The 16,525-nt window shown below is 44.0% G+C and overlaps 1 protein-coding gene across 5 annotated transcripts in view; it reads left to right on the forward strand.

Annotated features, from left to right (window-relative positions):
* The window catches only part of GRIN2B (glutamate ionotropic receptor NMDA type subunit 2B), a 205,627-nt gene that overhangs the window by 164,365 nt on the left and 24,737 nt on the right, over positions 1–16,525 (forward strand). For all 5 annotated transcript variants that reach the window (XM_030959372.1, XM_030959375.1, XM_030959373.1 and 2 more), the window contains 5 exons: positions 10,292–10,500; positions 10,818–10,989; positions 11,659–11,812; positions 13,350–13,475; positions 16,296–16,525. In XM_030959372.1, the coding sequence (XP_030815232.1) occupies positions 10,292–10,500; positions 10,818–10,989; positions 11,659–11,812; positions 13,350–13,475; positions 16,296–16,525 (891 nt within the window). The remainder of the gene's footprint in view (positions 1–10,291; positions 10,501–10,817; positions 10,990–11,658; positions 11,813–13,349; positions 13,476–16,295) is intronic.

Below are 16,525 nucleotides of genomic sequence, written 5' to 3' on the forward strand. Positions count from 1 at the left end.
CTCCTGGGGGGCCCCATCTGGCCTGGCAGTCTGTGCTGTATGAGAGGTTGGTCTGCAGCTGCACAGTGGAAGTCCCACTGCTGGTGGAGACGTAGAGTGCTCACACTGCTGTGGCCTGGGCCAGCAGTTCATTTCAGGACAGAGGTGGACGCTGCTGGGATGCAGACAAGCCAGTCCATATCTAAGTCAGTGGGAGCTGAGACAGGGGGAAATCACCCTGCAAGTTGCTCCCCCATCCCTGCAGGTTTCTTGACTGCTTGCACTGGCCTCACTCCTTTGACTGGTCCTGGCACAGGGGCACCAGACTGAAGACCTGATGGAGGCAGCGGCTAGGCCACAGGTCTGTGCAGTGAGGACTGTGTCCCTGGTGCACAGCAGCGACAGGAGGCAGGACCAGAGGTGGGTGGGTGAGATGGGGTGCCGATGAGCCAGGCAGGAGGGACCACCATCCATTTCTGTTACACAGGTGAGATGGAGACTGTCTGCTGTCTGCTGCTTTCCCTCAGCCCCACTCCCTGTCCCATGTGTTTGTTGGGGAGCCCCTGAGTGAGTAAAATAAGGAGGAGAAACTGAATTAGGGCATGAGGGTATTTACATGCTTTCTGCATAGAGGCAGATAAAGGAGACTGTGGATAAGAAAAGGTGCAGGAATGCAGTGAGCAGCCCCTTTAAACACCCACAGAATAGAGGGAAAGCAGCAAGGTTGTCCCTGGTTGCTCCTATCCCACAGCTTTTCTTCCCATCCTGTCTCTTTGCAAAGCCAAGAGAAGAGTCCTGGCAGAGAACCAGGATGCAGAGCAGACCTGTTGTTTGTCCTGGGTTTGGATCTCTGGTGACAACTTGGAGCAGTGTTTCAGTTGGCTGCCCCTTGGGTGGCCCTGGTGCACTGCACAAGACTCCCTGCCTTGTGCCAGGTTGAGGGGGGCTGCAGACATGCACCCTGAAGATTTGGAGGTAGTGTGGCTGGCTGTGGCCATGCCAGGGTGGATCCAGACCCAGGATCCAGACAAAGGGTGTCCTGCCGATGAGGACAGCATTTGCAATCAGCAGCCCGGTGCTGTCAGTGGTGGGAGAAGAAAGAAACAGGGACTTGTGGCTTTGTAAATGGTGTCCCTGGAATCTGGCTCCCAACGTGTGCAGTAATTCCTCTGGAGGAGGTTTGATCCTCCCCTTTCCAGCAGTGAGAGGAGAGCTGAGCACCCCGTGTCGCTCTGCCAGAGGGGTGTGGGTACGGCCGTGCCAGTGCTGCTCTCAGCAGGCTGCAGCTCTGCACAGGGGCAGTGTGGGGCTGCCAGGCACAGGGCAGGCGCTCTGTGAGGGGTGGGGAGGTGTTTCACCCGCTCTGACACCCCCCACTGAAAGGTAAAGGGTCTCTCTCTGATATTCTCAGAGATGTTTTTCAAGCAGTGCCTTCAGTCTTGTTTGCAGAGCATAGAAGAAAGTGAGATTTAAGTAACTCACCCCCTCTCTTTTTACGTTTTCTTCTCTCCTAGCCCTGCTGGGGCTGGCTTCAACATTTAGCTTTTCTCAGCACAAGGGGACAACTTTGGCCTTCTTCTGCATCTGCATTTTTGAACATTCCTTCAGCTTCAGATCCCAAGAGATTCTGGGAGAGATATTCAATCAGTGTAAAGAGCAGGTGTCACTGCACACGTGTCAGGGTTTTGTACTGTACCGGACCTGCTTAGCGGCCAAAGCTCTAAACTGTCTCGCAGACTGCAGAGTGAATTGGCAAGCATCCCTCCCTCTGTGTAACATGCTTTAGGGGGAAAAAAAAATGTGAGTGAAATAAATGAAAGCTCAGCAAAATGAAACTCAAACCCAGAACTCAACAGGGAAAGCCAAGGGGAAAAATCATTAGGTAGGGCATTACATGCATGGACACGTACTGGATGCAGACACACACCTGCACAATGCGGATGCAGTCCTAGAGACTGCAAAATGCTTACATAAAGCATTTAGATGCCTATACATGCACATAAAAATACATTTTCTTTAAAGCCTTTGTGACTCCTGAACCGCCAGGGACACAAAAGATGCAATCTTACCAGAACCCCTGCTACATTTTCCCCTGCCTCACAGTTCTGCAAAGGAGAGCAGTAGAGATGCTCAAGGTGAAACCTTCTTTCACCTTAGATGAACAATGATAGGGACAGTATAAGCTCCCCGACTTTAGATTTTATTTACCAGACCAGAATCAGAAAAGACTGATCTTGCTGGAATTTGGGACATTTACTAAGCTCCCCTGTCCTCACACAGTCATTTCAGAAGGGCATGATGGCTCTAAGTACACAACACTATTAAGTAAGAGTCTGAGTCAGGTGCTGTCACTGCCTGTTAGCTGAAGGTGGGTTATGTTGGATGGTAGTCAGTTTTCAGTATTTGTTCAGTTATAAATTTTGTTCTAATTCTTCCCAAATCCTAACACCTGATTTGCCCCTGCTAGAAGCTTAGAGTTACATTCTCCAGCCTACTCAGATCATAGCCCCCGCTGCCATTAACAGCTTCCTCTCTCCTCATGTCTCCTATTTATGCCTGTGCTGATTGCAGTCTGCATTTCCATAAATCATGGTTATGTATACATCAGGTAGCACTAAGGTCCTTGAACAACTATGTCCCCCTGGTGTCCCTGCTGCATCCAGGCCAGCCTTGCCTGCATGAATCACTTTCTGGGATACTAAATTAATGCTACCATCAAGAACACCATCATCTCCCAGAGGGGCTAGTTTTATACCTGTATTGAATTCTTGGTGCCTTCTGGTTTGGAGGAATGATTTAGCAAGGCAAACTCTTTGGCATTCTCACAGCTCTGACCTTCTTGTGATACCAGTGGAGCCCCATAGTTCACTGACTTTGCAGAAGTCAGAAGTGCTCAAAGTATACCTCATTAACCTTCTCTGGCTAATCATGGCAGGGGACAGGACCTTAGCAACTGCAAAAGGCATATAAATGCACCAGGAAATAAATTTTTCAGCAAAAATGGCAAGAGTTGTGTAAATGCCAGACCTCAGTGAGATGGAAGACCGTGTTTCTGCAAAGAGCTTTTATTCCCAGAATGAGTTGTAAAGCAGGAGCAAGTATCTCACCCTGTCTGTATTCTAAGCTCAGCCTCTCTCCTTCTGGCATATGCTAGGTGCTGTATAAATATAGAGGGGAGAAAATCACACCATCTCCTGCAGCCTACATTTTTAATTGAAAGGCTATTAGAAGCAATTCCTGCTTCTGCAGGTGCAGTCAAGAAAGCATCCTTCCCCAGGTGGTTGTGGAAGGTGAACTTGAGGTTCAGGAAGGAGTGTTGTTTTTGTGTTAATTAATTTTGCATGTGGAGCATTCACAACCGTTTCTTGTCTGCTTTGGCTGATGTGGTTAATTAATCACCTTAAAGTGTCTGTAAACAGGGGATTTTTGCTCTTTGTGGCATCTCTTTTCCACCTGCTGTAGACCAGCCTATGTGAGGATACAAACCTGTAGCATCTCAGGAATGATACATTTGGTAGTGGGGTGATGTCAGCACTGTAAATCTGAGAGTCATAGCTTAACCAGCTTGGGTGAAGGCTAAGAGGAATGTTTTATTTTCAGGGCACTAGAGAAAGTGTTGCTGCTGAATGAGGAAAGTAGGAGCAAAGGAGTTGGAGGTATCATTTGCATGAGTCTTTGTGTTCATGTGGGTTAGCTGGGGGACAGAGATATGATGATTAAGACTGAGTTTTGACATTTGCAGATGGAAAAATTGAGGGGAAAAGGCTTTTCACAGTGGAATTCCTCCTCTTGCTTCTGCTTATTTATAGTCACTGGGCTGGAAAGGCTCATCTGGTCCCATCCCTCTGCTCTAGGCAGCAAAATCATATAGCCCTATGCAAACCAGTGGTGCTGCTTCTTGACCCCATTTTAGTTGTTTTCACAGCTACTTTTGGACAGCTGTTTCAGGAACTTCCTCCTATGATGGTTAAAATCTATCTTATTTTTAAGGCAAATTTCCTTACAATCTGTTGTTCTTTTACTGGCATTGCTTTTCCTGCTTAAAAATCACTTTCTTTTCTCCCATGTGTATCTGTCCCCCCTTTATTTATACAGAGGAGTCATATCCCCTCTTGTCTTTCATTTATCTAGGTTAGACAAGCTTTTTAATCTCCTTCTTTAAGACAGGCTCTCTGTTCCCCTAATTGCTCAATCCAAGGTTATTTTTGATAACTAGCTTTCCTGTAAGGTTCCTTGCTGCTTTGCCCAAACTGAGTGTAAAACATCACGACCTATTGCCTGTTGAGTAATTTTGGGGTAAAGAAATATGCCAGCTATCAGATCCAGAAAAAGAAACATCAAGGTGCTGCTGTGAAAATTTGCATTTGTTCTCCATCTAATCTCTGTGAACCTAAAGATTTCCATAATAACTTAGTTCCTGATAAAATTTCTCTTTAGAAATAGTAATGGCATCTCCATCTAGACTGAGAGCCAAGCCTGTGGAGCTACAGTAGATCTCTGTAGTTTGGTCCTCATGGAATATCTTGCACCAGCCTTACAAAAGCTATTTCAATCCAAAATGATTCTACTTTATTTATGCATGATTTATTTCTTCACAGTCTACTGCAGCATTAAGGTTACAACAGCATCCCCTAGGTCTACCTTTATTTTATGTACCCTGAGTTATGCCTACTTCCATTGGCAGTGTCCCAGTTATAACTGCTATTTCTATGATGCTTCTACAGTAGCCCTTTTCAGGTCCTGCCCAGTTGTTCTGGTTTTCCCATGTCCTCATTCAGGATCTGGACCAATTCTACTGGCAAGAATCTTTTATTTCTCCTTGGACTTGCCCTGCTTCCCTAAGGGGCTAGGTATGCTTCTCCATCAACTATATTACCAACAACAGTCCCATTTTCTGCCCCTTGTCCAACATCCTACCTTTACCTTTTCTGTATTTGATCTTCCATCTTTCATGTATTTAATTCAGGTGTAAAAGTTATGTAAGATTTTTCCAAAGATGAAAGACAGGAAGTTTTGACACTCATACACATTTATACATTTCACATTTATAGCATTCATAGATACATGCTGTATATGTTCCCTCATCTAGCTCTAGACACTGTGTATGCGTCTCCTCACTTCTACAGTACCTGTGAGCTTTGTGGCCTTTTCTGTGTTTATCTACCCAGTGCACCCCAGATGCAAAAACATGACATTATCTCAGTTTTACCCAATGTAGAGCCACAAGGGTGCAGATTGGGTTACAGAGATTCTTTGTGGAATAGGGAATTTCTGCCTCCTAATTCATGCTCTCTGTTGTTGCTTTAGTGCTTCCCCACTGGAATGAATAAACTCCTTTGCTCCTGGGGAAAAAGAAATAAAAAAACCAATAATAAGGGAGGAAACATTGAGCTTTGGGAAAAATGCAGAAAGCAGTTCAAGTCCTAAGTGAGTTTGGAATGGTCTTTTTTTTTTATTCTGCAGATGAAACCAAATCCCTTTTGTTCCTTTTGCATTTCTTCTATACCAAGGTGGGGGTAGGGGGGCAGGGAAGAGAGAGAGCAGGAATTGAGATAAGATTGTAAATGAGAAGAGATTGGTGCAAGGCATGGTGCAAACAGGAGCCTGAATAAAATAATAACTTTGAGGAGACTTCACCTAGCTAGTTTTACTCCAGCCTGTTGAAAAACAAGTACCTGAAGGTTCAGGCTCTCTCCTGAACCTCTACCCCAAATACCAGTGAAATGCTGCTGAGTACCTTGCCTAAGAAACATCTCTGAACATTTCTTGTTTAATTCAGAACCGTATTCTTGTGCCTAGCCCTTGAAAATCGAATTTCTAGGAGATTTTAGTTTTCCATCTGTTGACAGTAGTTATAGGTCTTTCCAGATGCTCTTGTGTTTTGAAGTCCTACCTTGCCATATTAGGAGGAATTTACTTACATCAGGAATTTACTTATGCCTTTGTTGGAACAGATGATTTTGGAAATTCATGAGAGTACCTTGTACTTGTCCATAGTACCCATCTGGGTAAGGATTTTGTGAATTGTGAGGCTGGATGCTGGTCATTTGAACAGGTGGCTGCTTTTGCCAGTGTAGCTTATAAGATAGCCACTGAATGAGACTATCAGCTCCTCTCTGTTAAAAATATTTTACTGACCTGATAACACTGAAAAGAGCACATGTAGGAGAATAAGAAAATACACTCTCCTGGTATAAATTGCAGCAAGAAGATTCAGGTTAAACACCGGGAGAAAAACCTCACTTTTTAATGGGAAGGATAGCTAAGCACTGGAATAGATTGCTTGTGGAGACTACGGACTCTCTGTCAGTGTAGGGACAGGTTAGAGAAACATCTGCCACAAATGGCTGTTACAAGCCTTAGCTTCCCTTGGGAGGAGAGAAAAGCCTCTGTTAAGAATTAGTTTCAAGGAACTAATGCGATGCACCTTTCATTAAAGAGGCGCATTAACATACTGCAGAACTCTTTTATTCTGGCTGCATTATACCGCGGTTGAGGCAATTTGCCAGCTGGCTGGAAGGCTTTCAGAAGGCTCCCACTTGTTTTCCCCTTGCATAGGCAATCTTACCTTTTGTCTGCATGGGATAACTTATATGCTTAGACAAACAAATAGCATGTGTGTTTACCTTTCTGTTCTACAATAATTCTCCCTTTCTTTCTTTGCAAATGTGTTGGACTTCTACTTCAAATCTTGTTATCCAAAATAGGATCTTATATTTAAGGTAAAATTTAACTACTCCCCTCCTTCAACATCTCCAAATTCACCCCCAAGCCAAAGTGACTTTACTTCTTGACAAGATCAGATGGAGAACGGGACAGTTAAGGCGAAATTCTGTTGCTTAGGAGCTGTGTCCTGGCATAAAGTAACATTTTACAGGGATTGGAGAATATGATTAGAAAGGAGTTTTTATAGATTCCTAGTATCTTTACTTTTACTGATTCTGTGACCTTTCAGGACTCCCAGTGGGAGTTTGGATGGCTGGACTGATTGGAGAACACCCAGCGGGTCTTGAAACTGCAGGGAGACCAATATGAAGGATGCCTGGGATAGTTTATTTTTCCTCTTTTTGCTGAGGCAAGCACTCATCAGAACCCAAGTAATAATGGTTCATAGGCTGTTAATACAAAGTACCCTGAGTCTTCTGAAATGCCTTGCTCTGCTCTGCACAGCTTAGTAGGTTATATTCTTTAAGCTTAGGCATCTTTACCTGGACAAATCTGTGGCATTTAATTCTGCTAATTTCTGTCCCTGCAGTGAATTGGTCCTTTCCTCTTATGGCAGATTATCTAGCCTATGATACATTTGAGTATTCTTTATCTTGCATTGTCTCCATCCTCTGCACATGTGGTGTTTCTTATTGCCCACATGTTGCTTATGCCCATCCTTCTTAAACTATGTGAATATATATTTGACCTTTGCATGCATAAGCATGTAAAGAAGTCTGCTCTCTTTTAATTCACTATGATTTTCTGACTTTTCTTATTCATATCTGGACATGTATGGAGTTACATGGCATGTCTGATTGTCCAGGTTAGCAATAAAATGTAACATTTGCACATATTTTTGAGACAATCCATCATTGATTTGGAGATCAGAACATTTACTTAGTTCCTTTTTTCTTCCTCTTTGGACGATTTAAAATTATTTTATTGGGATAATAAGGAATGGATGTGTACTACTGTATTTGCAGGTGAGGTGATTTAGTGCACAGAAGGCTGTGGCAACGCTGTCATTGTTATCCTAATTTCATAATGTTTCTGTGTAGTACAACACTGTGAGACGTGCCTGGCACACAGCCTTATGAACTCCCCTTTCTGTCCCAGAGAACTTCTGGGTAATTATGGGTTGGGTTTGCCTATCTGATCTAATTTATCACTTAGGGGGTTATATCATGCCTGTTACTGAGATATCTAAGTGCTGCTGAGATTCTGCGAGATGTCTCTTTCATCAGCCACTTATTTCTATGATAAGTTAATGTTACTGAACTGAAAACTGGGCTGTTCTGTGCAGCATCTTAATCACTGGTCCCTGCTGAGCCCCGTGTGGCAGTTACTACTTTTGGGGATTTGAGCTCAGTTACTTGAGAGCTAAAGTAGCACTGCAGAAATCTCTGGCTCAGATGATGATAAATTGATCTGCTTGGTGAATGAGTGGGAAGCCCAGGGCTGAGCAGACCCTGGATAAGCATGTGAGTCTGTGCTCTTTTTTTCCCTTAGAAATTCACTTTCCACATCCAGTTTCCACATCCAGGCTTAGATATTAGCATGAGAACAGAGCATCTCCATGGGTGGAGGGAACATTATGGGCAAGCTCTCCTTGGCATTCTTTGCCTTTGGGAAGGCAAGACCAACTGCCCACCTTTTTACAACTCTCCCCCCCCCGGCTTGTGCACTTGTGCTCACTGGGGTGCTGTGTTCACCCTGAACAAGGAGGGTGCATGTGGAAACTGCTGTCTCTGGGTGATTTCTTCTGGCTTTCTTCCCCTCCAGAGCCCTTAGAGAGGATTTTTCTTTCATGGCCAGAGGAAATGTTTGTTTGTTTTGAAGGTGACAAGTGTTTTATGTGAATTCTGGATACTCTCAAATGCCAAACCCCAGCTGGGCTTTGAGTTTCACAGATAATCCACTGACACCTAATGAGCCTTTAATAAATGTTTCTCCCTCACATTATGTCATTTCAATAAATAAATGACTGAAATTTGGGGGTTGTGGGAGGGGTGTTGGATTGGAGTGGAATGTAGCTTTTCTGTTTATCCACCAAGGAGGTACACCACTAAGAGCAGTCATGCAAGCTCCCCACGCACCCATGCTGCCTCTGCCATCGAGTCAGCATGTCTCAGTCCTGGCCTGGAGGACTTGCTTTGAGGATCATACAGGAAAGCTTCTTCTAAAGCCCAGTTAGCTTCTTCACCCTCTCAGCTTTGGTTGCCAGCCAAGGTGCTAATTACTGTCAACTGTGATGGTGGGAGGGGGAATTGAGAACAAAGGCGAGACTTTGATAGTTGAAAGTACAGTTGATGTTCAAGTTTTCTTTTTTTCCACAGATTTTTTTTTTTGGTTTTTTTTGCAAGAAGTGGTCTGCCTGGGCAGTGGGTGAGCTTGTATGTATTGTCTCTTTAAGGACTGCAGTGGCTTCTAAACTGCTTTCATTCTTAGCAGTAGATATAAGATAATTGAGTTCCACCCCCTTTTTTGACTACTGAAGATATGATCTCTATTCACTTAGGAAATGGAAAATTAAGTGTTCTAAAATTGCAATAGAAATTTATGGAAGTTATGAGAATTAGGGAAAAAATAGCAAGATTTAAAAATCATCATAGATACTCTTTGGTATTAATTTTCATGCATCAGAAATGTAAAACAATTCCTTGTTTCCAGCTAAGGTTCAGTTGTTTGGCTGAAAAGGTTGAAGGACATAAGTCTGTTTGACCACAGTCACAGTATTCCCATGGTTATCCACTCACTCTCCCAGAAGGTGAGACCATAACAGAGATGAGACAGCTCAGAGATATTTCTTTGTTGCAGTGTGATGCAATTTCCTGTTTTAGCTATCCCAGTCCTTTCCCAGGTGCGGCAATTTCTTCTCCCTTCCCCTCCCCTTGCCCCCTTGCTAAGTGCTGTCTGTCAAGCTTAACATTCCAGCAAGGGTGTTGTGTGATTGGCTAAAGTTCAAAAGATGCTTCTCAGCCCTGGGGTCATTGGCCTAGCCAAGTGTCACTTGTCCCCTGAGACTCCCCCACTCCCACCTGGTTGGTGCCATACCTGCTCCTTTCCTCCCCCTCCCCCTGAGCTTAAAAGGATACTGAGACCATGCAGTCGCCATTCTGTTGGAGCTGTTACCAAGATTCAGAGATCTATGACCCTGGAATAAAACTCTGGATTAACACTCCGGCAGAATCCGTCTCCTTTTCCTCTTCACCTCACCTAAAGCCTTTCCATCAGAGGTAAAGCCTGAGTTCCTGCATGTCTGGACTTGTTCCAAGTGCCTAGCTGCAACATACAGCCAGCCAAAGGTGTCTCTGAGGTGAAACACCGCAGCTGCTGCCTCTGGTCAAGCAGCAAGGGTCAGATGAGCCCTGGCACGTTCCATCCGGTAATTTTGGGATAATATTCCAATATTTCTTGTTCTGTGCTTCCTCCTTGTTTGAATCCACTCACTCAGAGCCTTCTCCCCAGAAATGTCTCCATCTTACATGAATCATGAGTTTGGGTACTCTGGAATGGTCCTCTTACCCAGTCCTGCAGTAGCTGTGGTTGATGCAAAGGGATGGCTCAATTAGAGGTCTGTCTTCTGTGGTTTGTGTCTCTGCAGGTGGGGAAATGGAAGGAAAAAAAGTTGCAGATGAAGTATTATGTGTGGCCGCGCTTTGAGCTGTATCCTGACTCTGAGGAACGTGAGGATGATCACCTGAGTATTGTGACCTTGGAAGAGGCACCATTTGTCATTGTGGAGAACGTGGACCCCCTAAGTGGCACCTGCATGAGGAACACGGTCCCTTGCCAAAAACGCATCGTGACTGAGTATGCGCCCCTGTATTCTTCTGCTCCTCTGGGGCTCTTTGTTCTCAGCAGAATGCAAAGTGTCTGTGGGGCCAATACCATCATAATCTATAATCCTTTTTAGAAAATCACCTCCATTTGCCTAGCCTGTCCCATGTCCACTCATGATGGGCCCCTTTGGGCAAATGATTGCAGTGTGTCCCTTCACCCTCCAGCACAGATACCACAAGATAAATTGTTCACATTATATAGTGGGAGGGGGGACGCAAACTGACAGCAGAGGGGAATTACAGTTGTTTCTCCCAGTCTTTTAACCCATTATTATTGTGATGGTTCAGGAACAAAACAGATGAGGAGCCAGATTACATGAAGAAATGTTGCAAGGGGTTCTGCATAGACATCCTCAAGAAAATCTCAAAGTCTGTCAAGTTCACCTATGACCTCTACTTGGTGACTAATGGCAAGCATGGAAAAAAGATCAATGGGACATGGAATGGAATGATTGGAGAGGTCAGCAGCAAAGGGAGGGCATGGTGGGCTTCAACCCTGGGCTGGGTGATACGGGTCAGGTCTAGCCTCCCATTATTATTGGGTCCACTTCTGAGGCAAGGACAGAGGTGACTCTAGAAATGACTGGCCTGCGTTCTTTCTTGGCACTGAGTGAATTTATTTGCTCTGACACTCCGACCATAACAACCTTTCTTGTCTGACCATTAATTATTATTCTCTATGGTCTCACAAATTTGGCCTACACAGTCTTAGAAAGAGGCTGATATCCATTCACCATAGCTGCTGCAACCTAGATTATGCTTTGGTTGTATATAAGGTGAATAAAGAATGAAATAAGGCTTTGCAGTGTTCGAGAGAGGATAAAGCAAGGACAGAAAAATGAGATAAGACGTCTTCTCCGTGGATGATGTGTTTATCCTAAGACCTCTGTGGATTTATTTTTTGTACACATACCAGCTTTGAGGAGAAGATTAATGTCTATAGGTTTTCTGAAAGAAGAAGGTGTCCTGATGAAAGATTAGAAAGGAGAGATGTTACAAACAATATAGGGAATGGGATTACAGGAGTAAAAGGATTGTGTTGAAAGGCAGGAAGATGAGAAGGGGCTTGCCTGTGGTGCTTGAGGGCTGCCTCGTGTCTGTGTGTGATGTCTTTCTTTTCTTCCTCCAGGTTGTCACCAAACGGGCCTATATGGCTGTGGGATCCCTCACCATTAATGAAGAACGTTCAGAAGTGGTGGATTTCTCTGTGCCCTTCATTGAGACGGGAATCAGTGTCATGGTGTCACGTAGCAATGGAACTGTCTCACCTTCTGCCTTCTTAGGTATTGTTTCAGTCTAAAATTAAAACTTCACCCGGTGGTCATAAAAAAAATTAGGTGAAGGTTGCTTGTGATTCTTAGCCTGAAAGCTCTTTTTTGGGAGTACCTGTGGGATAGGTGTATAAAAATATACTGTGATGTTTTAGAACTGAGTCCCAGGCAAGTAAAATCCAGGCAAATGCAAGTGCAAATAGGCACTGCCTATGAGTTCCAAGCCAAGGCATTTTTCAGCAATTGTATGCCTAATCCTAGAAAAATTGGGCTCACTCAGAGTTGTCACATACACTGCAGCACATGATTTCCCAGTGACTCAACTAATAGTATGTTCAAGGAGTGTAGGCCAGAAGAAAATTGATTCAAACCTTATAGCTGGGATACCGTAACACTTGGTGATAGCAATTGGCAATAAATAGTTGCACATGGAGAGACATTATTTGTAAAGATGTCATTAACTTGGCCCTCCCTTGACACTTAGTAGAAGTTAGAGAACTAATAGACCTTTTCAAGAACAGTTAAGCCATTGGTTCTGTGCTGATGCTGCGTCTTACAATAAAGGCATTTCTAATGTCCTTCAGTGATGGAGGGTGATCAGAGCATGCGGAAATGATACTGCATTTCCCCGAGACATTCATGCCTTCCTGGTGTCTACTATTTGGATTTATAAAGTGCTTTATGATGCTGCAAACACACTATATGAGTTATGTAATTACTGTCTGCTCACTGCCAGAGTCCTCAGAACATTCACAGACAGAAATACTTTTATATGGGTAATGAAATTTTCCCAGACCTTTTAAAATGCGAGTTTCATGACTACTAACTCCTCAGGAGTTTTTTCCCTTAGCATGTCCACCAATATTGCTGGGGTATGTAAAAGCAATGTCAAAGTTATCTCTTAAGTTCTAAACTGCAATTTAACTGAAGTTGCAATATTGACTATACTCTGGAGCAAAGTTCTTTTTTCTTTGATCTGGTTCAGTCCTATCTTTTTCTGTTCAGACTGGGAGAAGGAGAAAACCTGGCAGAGATCAAATACTTGCAGAACACGAACACTAACATTTCTAGAATGAGCCAATGTTCCCATTGCTAGAGGGATGGAATACTGAAAACCTACTGTCATTATGGCTGAACCTTAGAAATTTGGAGATGCTCTTTGGCTGGATAACATCTTGAAAGTTGGATGCTTGTCTGAAACTCTGCCAGTTCTGCCTGATTTTCCCCACACTCTCCAGATGGTGCTGGAGGACTTCCTGGGAACAATCTTTTATCAATGTGTTTTATTTTATCAATGCATGCCACAATGGCTGTGCGTGGTTCCAGATGGAGCCATGTGTCACAAATGTAACAGTACGATGGAATGCAGTCATTACAGAGACAGAAACTTCAGTTTTTCCAGTTCAAGAAGGTTTTAGAATCAGGTTGAAGACTTAGTTTTAACTTCTGCTTTTCCCCAACCCGATTTGCTCCACACTGGGCTACTCTGGAGAGCAAAGGAGGTGAGGTGTTATCAGGTCTTTCACCATGGTTTTCTCTTCCTCTCCAGAACCTTTCAGTGCTGACGTATGGGTGATGATGTTTGTGATGCTGCTTATCATCTCTGCGGTAGCTGTCTTCGTCTTTGAGTACTTCAGCCCTGTGGGCTACAATCGGTGCCTTGCTGATGGCAGAGGTAAGGGAGCTGTGTCTTACTATGATCCCCTCTGGTTTCCAGTCTCTGTTTGTTTGTTGGGGTGTTCCTTTGCCTTGAATGTGATAGGGATCTAGGCCACTCTGAGCTCTGCATTCAGACTGAAGAGGACAGGGATGGAGGCAGAAAAAAGGCTGTGAAGAGAGCAGATGTGTATAATGGATCATTTGGTTGGCGTGAGAGATGGAGCTGTGTCGCCTTTCATGTCTAAAGCACATACCAGCTCCAGCTTGTTTCTCATTGAAGGAAAATGGGCCCTGGTAGCCAGTGCTGGCAGGGCCTATGATGCTGCACTCTGAGGCAATCACAGGGCTCAGCACTGTCAATCCATCCTTCAGTGCTACATCTCCCTGCAGAGCAAGTTACTCTGCTGGCCTCCTGGCACAGTGCTGTGTCCTCCAGAATCCACATCTGTCACCTCGTCAGGTCCTTCCCTGCCTTTCTGGCTTTCTAAGATCAACTAAGAGAATGGGAAACTCATTTTCTTGGGAGTGGGTAAAGAATTATTTTTCAAGGGCAGCAGGAAATTTGGGACCAAGCAAGTGATCCATTTTTGTGGTTCTGATCTTCAGAAGACAGACAGATTAATTAAAGAAAGGCTGTCTGTCCTTCCTAAGATACAGCCTTTCCCCCTTATTGACGTGAAAACAATTAGCAAGTTGTGTCTTCTGTCAGCTGCATATCTTCACCCCCTGGTGAATCAGCCCTTCAAACCTTTCTGGATTTATTGGCTCATACAGAATAGTGGGAGAGAGACAGTTACTGGAAAATGCACTCATTTGCTCCCAAGTCTAGTGCTTTGAGTGAATTTATGCCATCAAATTAGAGAGGAGTGAAAATAAAAAGTGTTAATGAGAATGCAGGCAGAACCACATATATGGGGAAGTGGAGAACTTGTCTCAACACAGAGCTGTGGAGGGCCTTTATGGCACCAGATCATAATTGCACGGATCTGTGGGCACAAGTACTGAGAAACCTGAGTCTCTTTGGAGGTATTAATACAGATGTGGAACTGGAAGCAGTTTTTAGTACAGGCATGCAGTTATGCAGTTGTTAAGTTAGCCCAACTGGAGCTACAACTATCAATATTTCTGACTAATTATGAAGAGTATTGCATGATCAGACAGATATTATCCCTGAGAGATGAAATATGAAGATACAGAAATCTGCTGCAGAGACTGCAATGCTGATTTTGGTAATGAGAACCCTGGCGAATGTTACTTTGGCTGCATTTGAAATATGACAGTATGCCTTAAACAGCTGCATTTTCTCTTTACGGACATCAAGACTTTTGGATTGGAATCTCCCGTTACAATCTTGGTTTGTGTCTGACAAAGTAATTGTAGAAGCATGTGGGGTGATCAGTGGAGAGAGGAAGGCTTTTAGAAGGGAACTTCTCAAGATTTCCTTCCACCATACAGTTCCCACTGATGTTTTTCAGGCCTTTCACCTGTATATCTTAGGACACATTAGGTAGAGAGGGATATAAAAATACCACTCCAGCATGTAAAAAGATGAAGACTGCCAAGCTATGTTTCTCTTAGGAACTTCACCTCCCTGGAATTTAAAGGCATCTGTTTACCAGGTGATGACTGTGCTCTGAACTTGGTGTGCAGTTCCCTGGGTAGAAAATGAGCCCCTTGCATTGTTCAGTTGTATTTAGGGTAACATGGTTAGTGTTTCCAGATGATCTATGCTATTTGCTGCTTGGAGGTTTGGAGAGGCATGTCAAAACTTCCTTCCCTTTTGCTATTTTGCTGGAGTCAACCACAGGCAGCAGCACTAGGGCCCAATCAGCCTGCCTGAGGAGATAAAGTGTGGAATGTTGATCAGGTTGGCACCATTGGAGAAAGGACAGATGCTTGAACTGTTCCATTCATCCTAGGAGGATCTTCTCAGTGTCCAAAGAGTGATCACATCAGCATTCTCCCTCTCAGCTCTTCTTGTGCTCAGGTTGAGGAAATTCTGGGTTAGGTTCCCACTAATGGAACCAGCATGTGCTGGGGATACGAGATTGCTGGGAGACAGGTGCCATTTCACATGTTTTCAGATCTAGAGCTTCCTTAGCACACATGGCTTCGGGGGTATGACTGAGCTTCCACACTGAAAAGGGAGAAGGGGAAAATAGGAGCTTTTAAAACACTGGATCTGCTCCTGGACTATGTAGGGCAGACCTGCAGATTTTCTTAAGGTGGAAGAAGTATATGTCACTGTCATGTACCTTAGACACAGAATATGGGGAGAGGGAGCTGTGTTCTTCTCTGGTTCATGGATCTTCAACAGGCTGAGTAACGAAACATTCATGCAGAAGTATTTGTAGAGCCCCGTTATTTCAGATGGTGGTCTTCCTCATACCTTTACAAGTACAGTAAAGAGAGCCATGTTTTACACAGGTGTATACTGGCAGTTTGAGGACATTACTCTTGAAGAGATGGAAATGAGGATAGAATGTTTCTGAGCAAATTCTGTTTCTGGAGACAACCCTTCAACCAAAATTAAATGTTTGGTCTTCTAGATACTTCAATCAAATAAAAAAAAATGCCCTTGTATAAGGTTTCAGTGGAAATCCCTGAGACAGAAAAATATGAAAACCTGAGGACATTTTTAAAAAATAATTTTTTTGGTTGTTTTTAACTGAGATATGGTAGCATGAACTTAGGGGAGTGCAGCTGCAGATATTCACCTCACAAGTGGGAATAGATTCTGCTTTTAACTCTGAAATTAAGTTGTGTATATGACTGCAAATGCAGACCGCTTACTCTCAGATGCTCACTGTGGGATCATGTTTCTCAATCACTCTAGAACCAGGAGGTCCCTCTTTCACCATTGGCAAAGCTATCTGGCTGCTGTGGGGGCTGGTGTTCAACAACTCTGTGCCAGTACAGAATCCCAAGGGTACCACTAGCAAGATCATGGTGTCGGTGTGGGCCTTCTTCGCTGTCATCTTTCTGGCCAGCTACACTGCCAACCTGGCTGCCTTCATGATCCAAGAGGAATACGTGGACCAGGTGTCTGGCTTGAGCGACAAAAAG

The sequence above is a fragment of the Camarhynchus parvulus genome, chromosome 1A, assembly GCF_901933205.1.
Source record: "Camarhynchus parvulus chromosome 1A, STF_HiC, whole genome shotgun sequence".
NCBI lineage: Eukaryota > Metazoa > Chordata > Aves > Passeriformes > Thraupidae > Camarhynchus > Camarhynchus parvulus.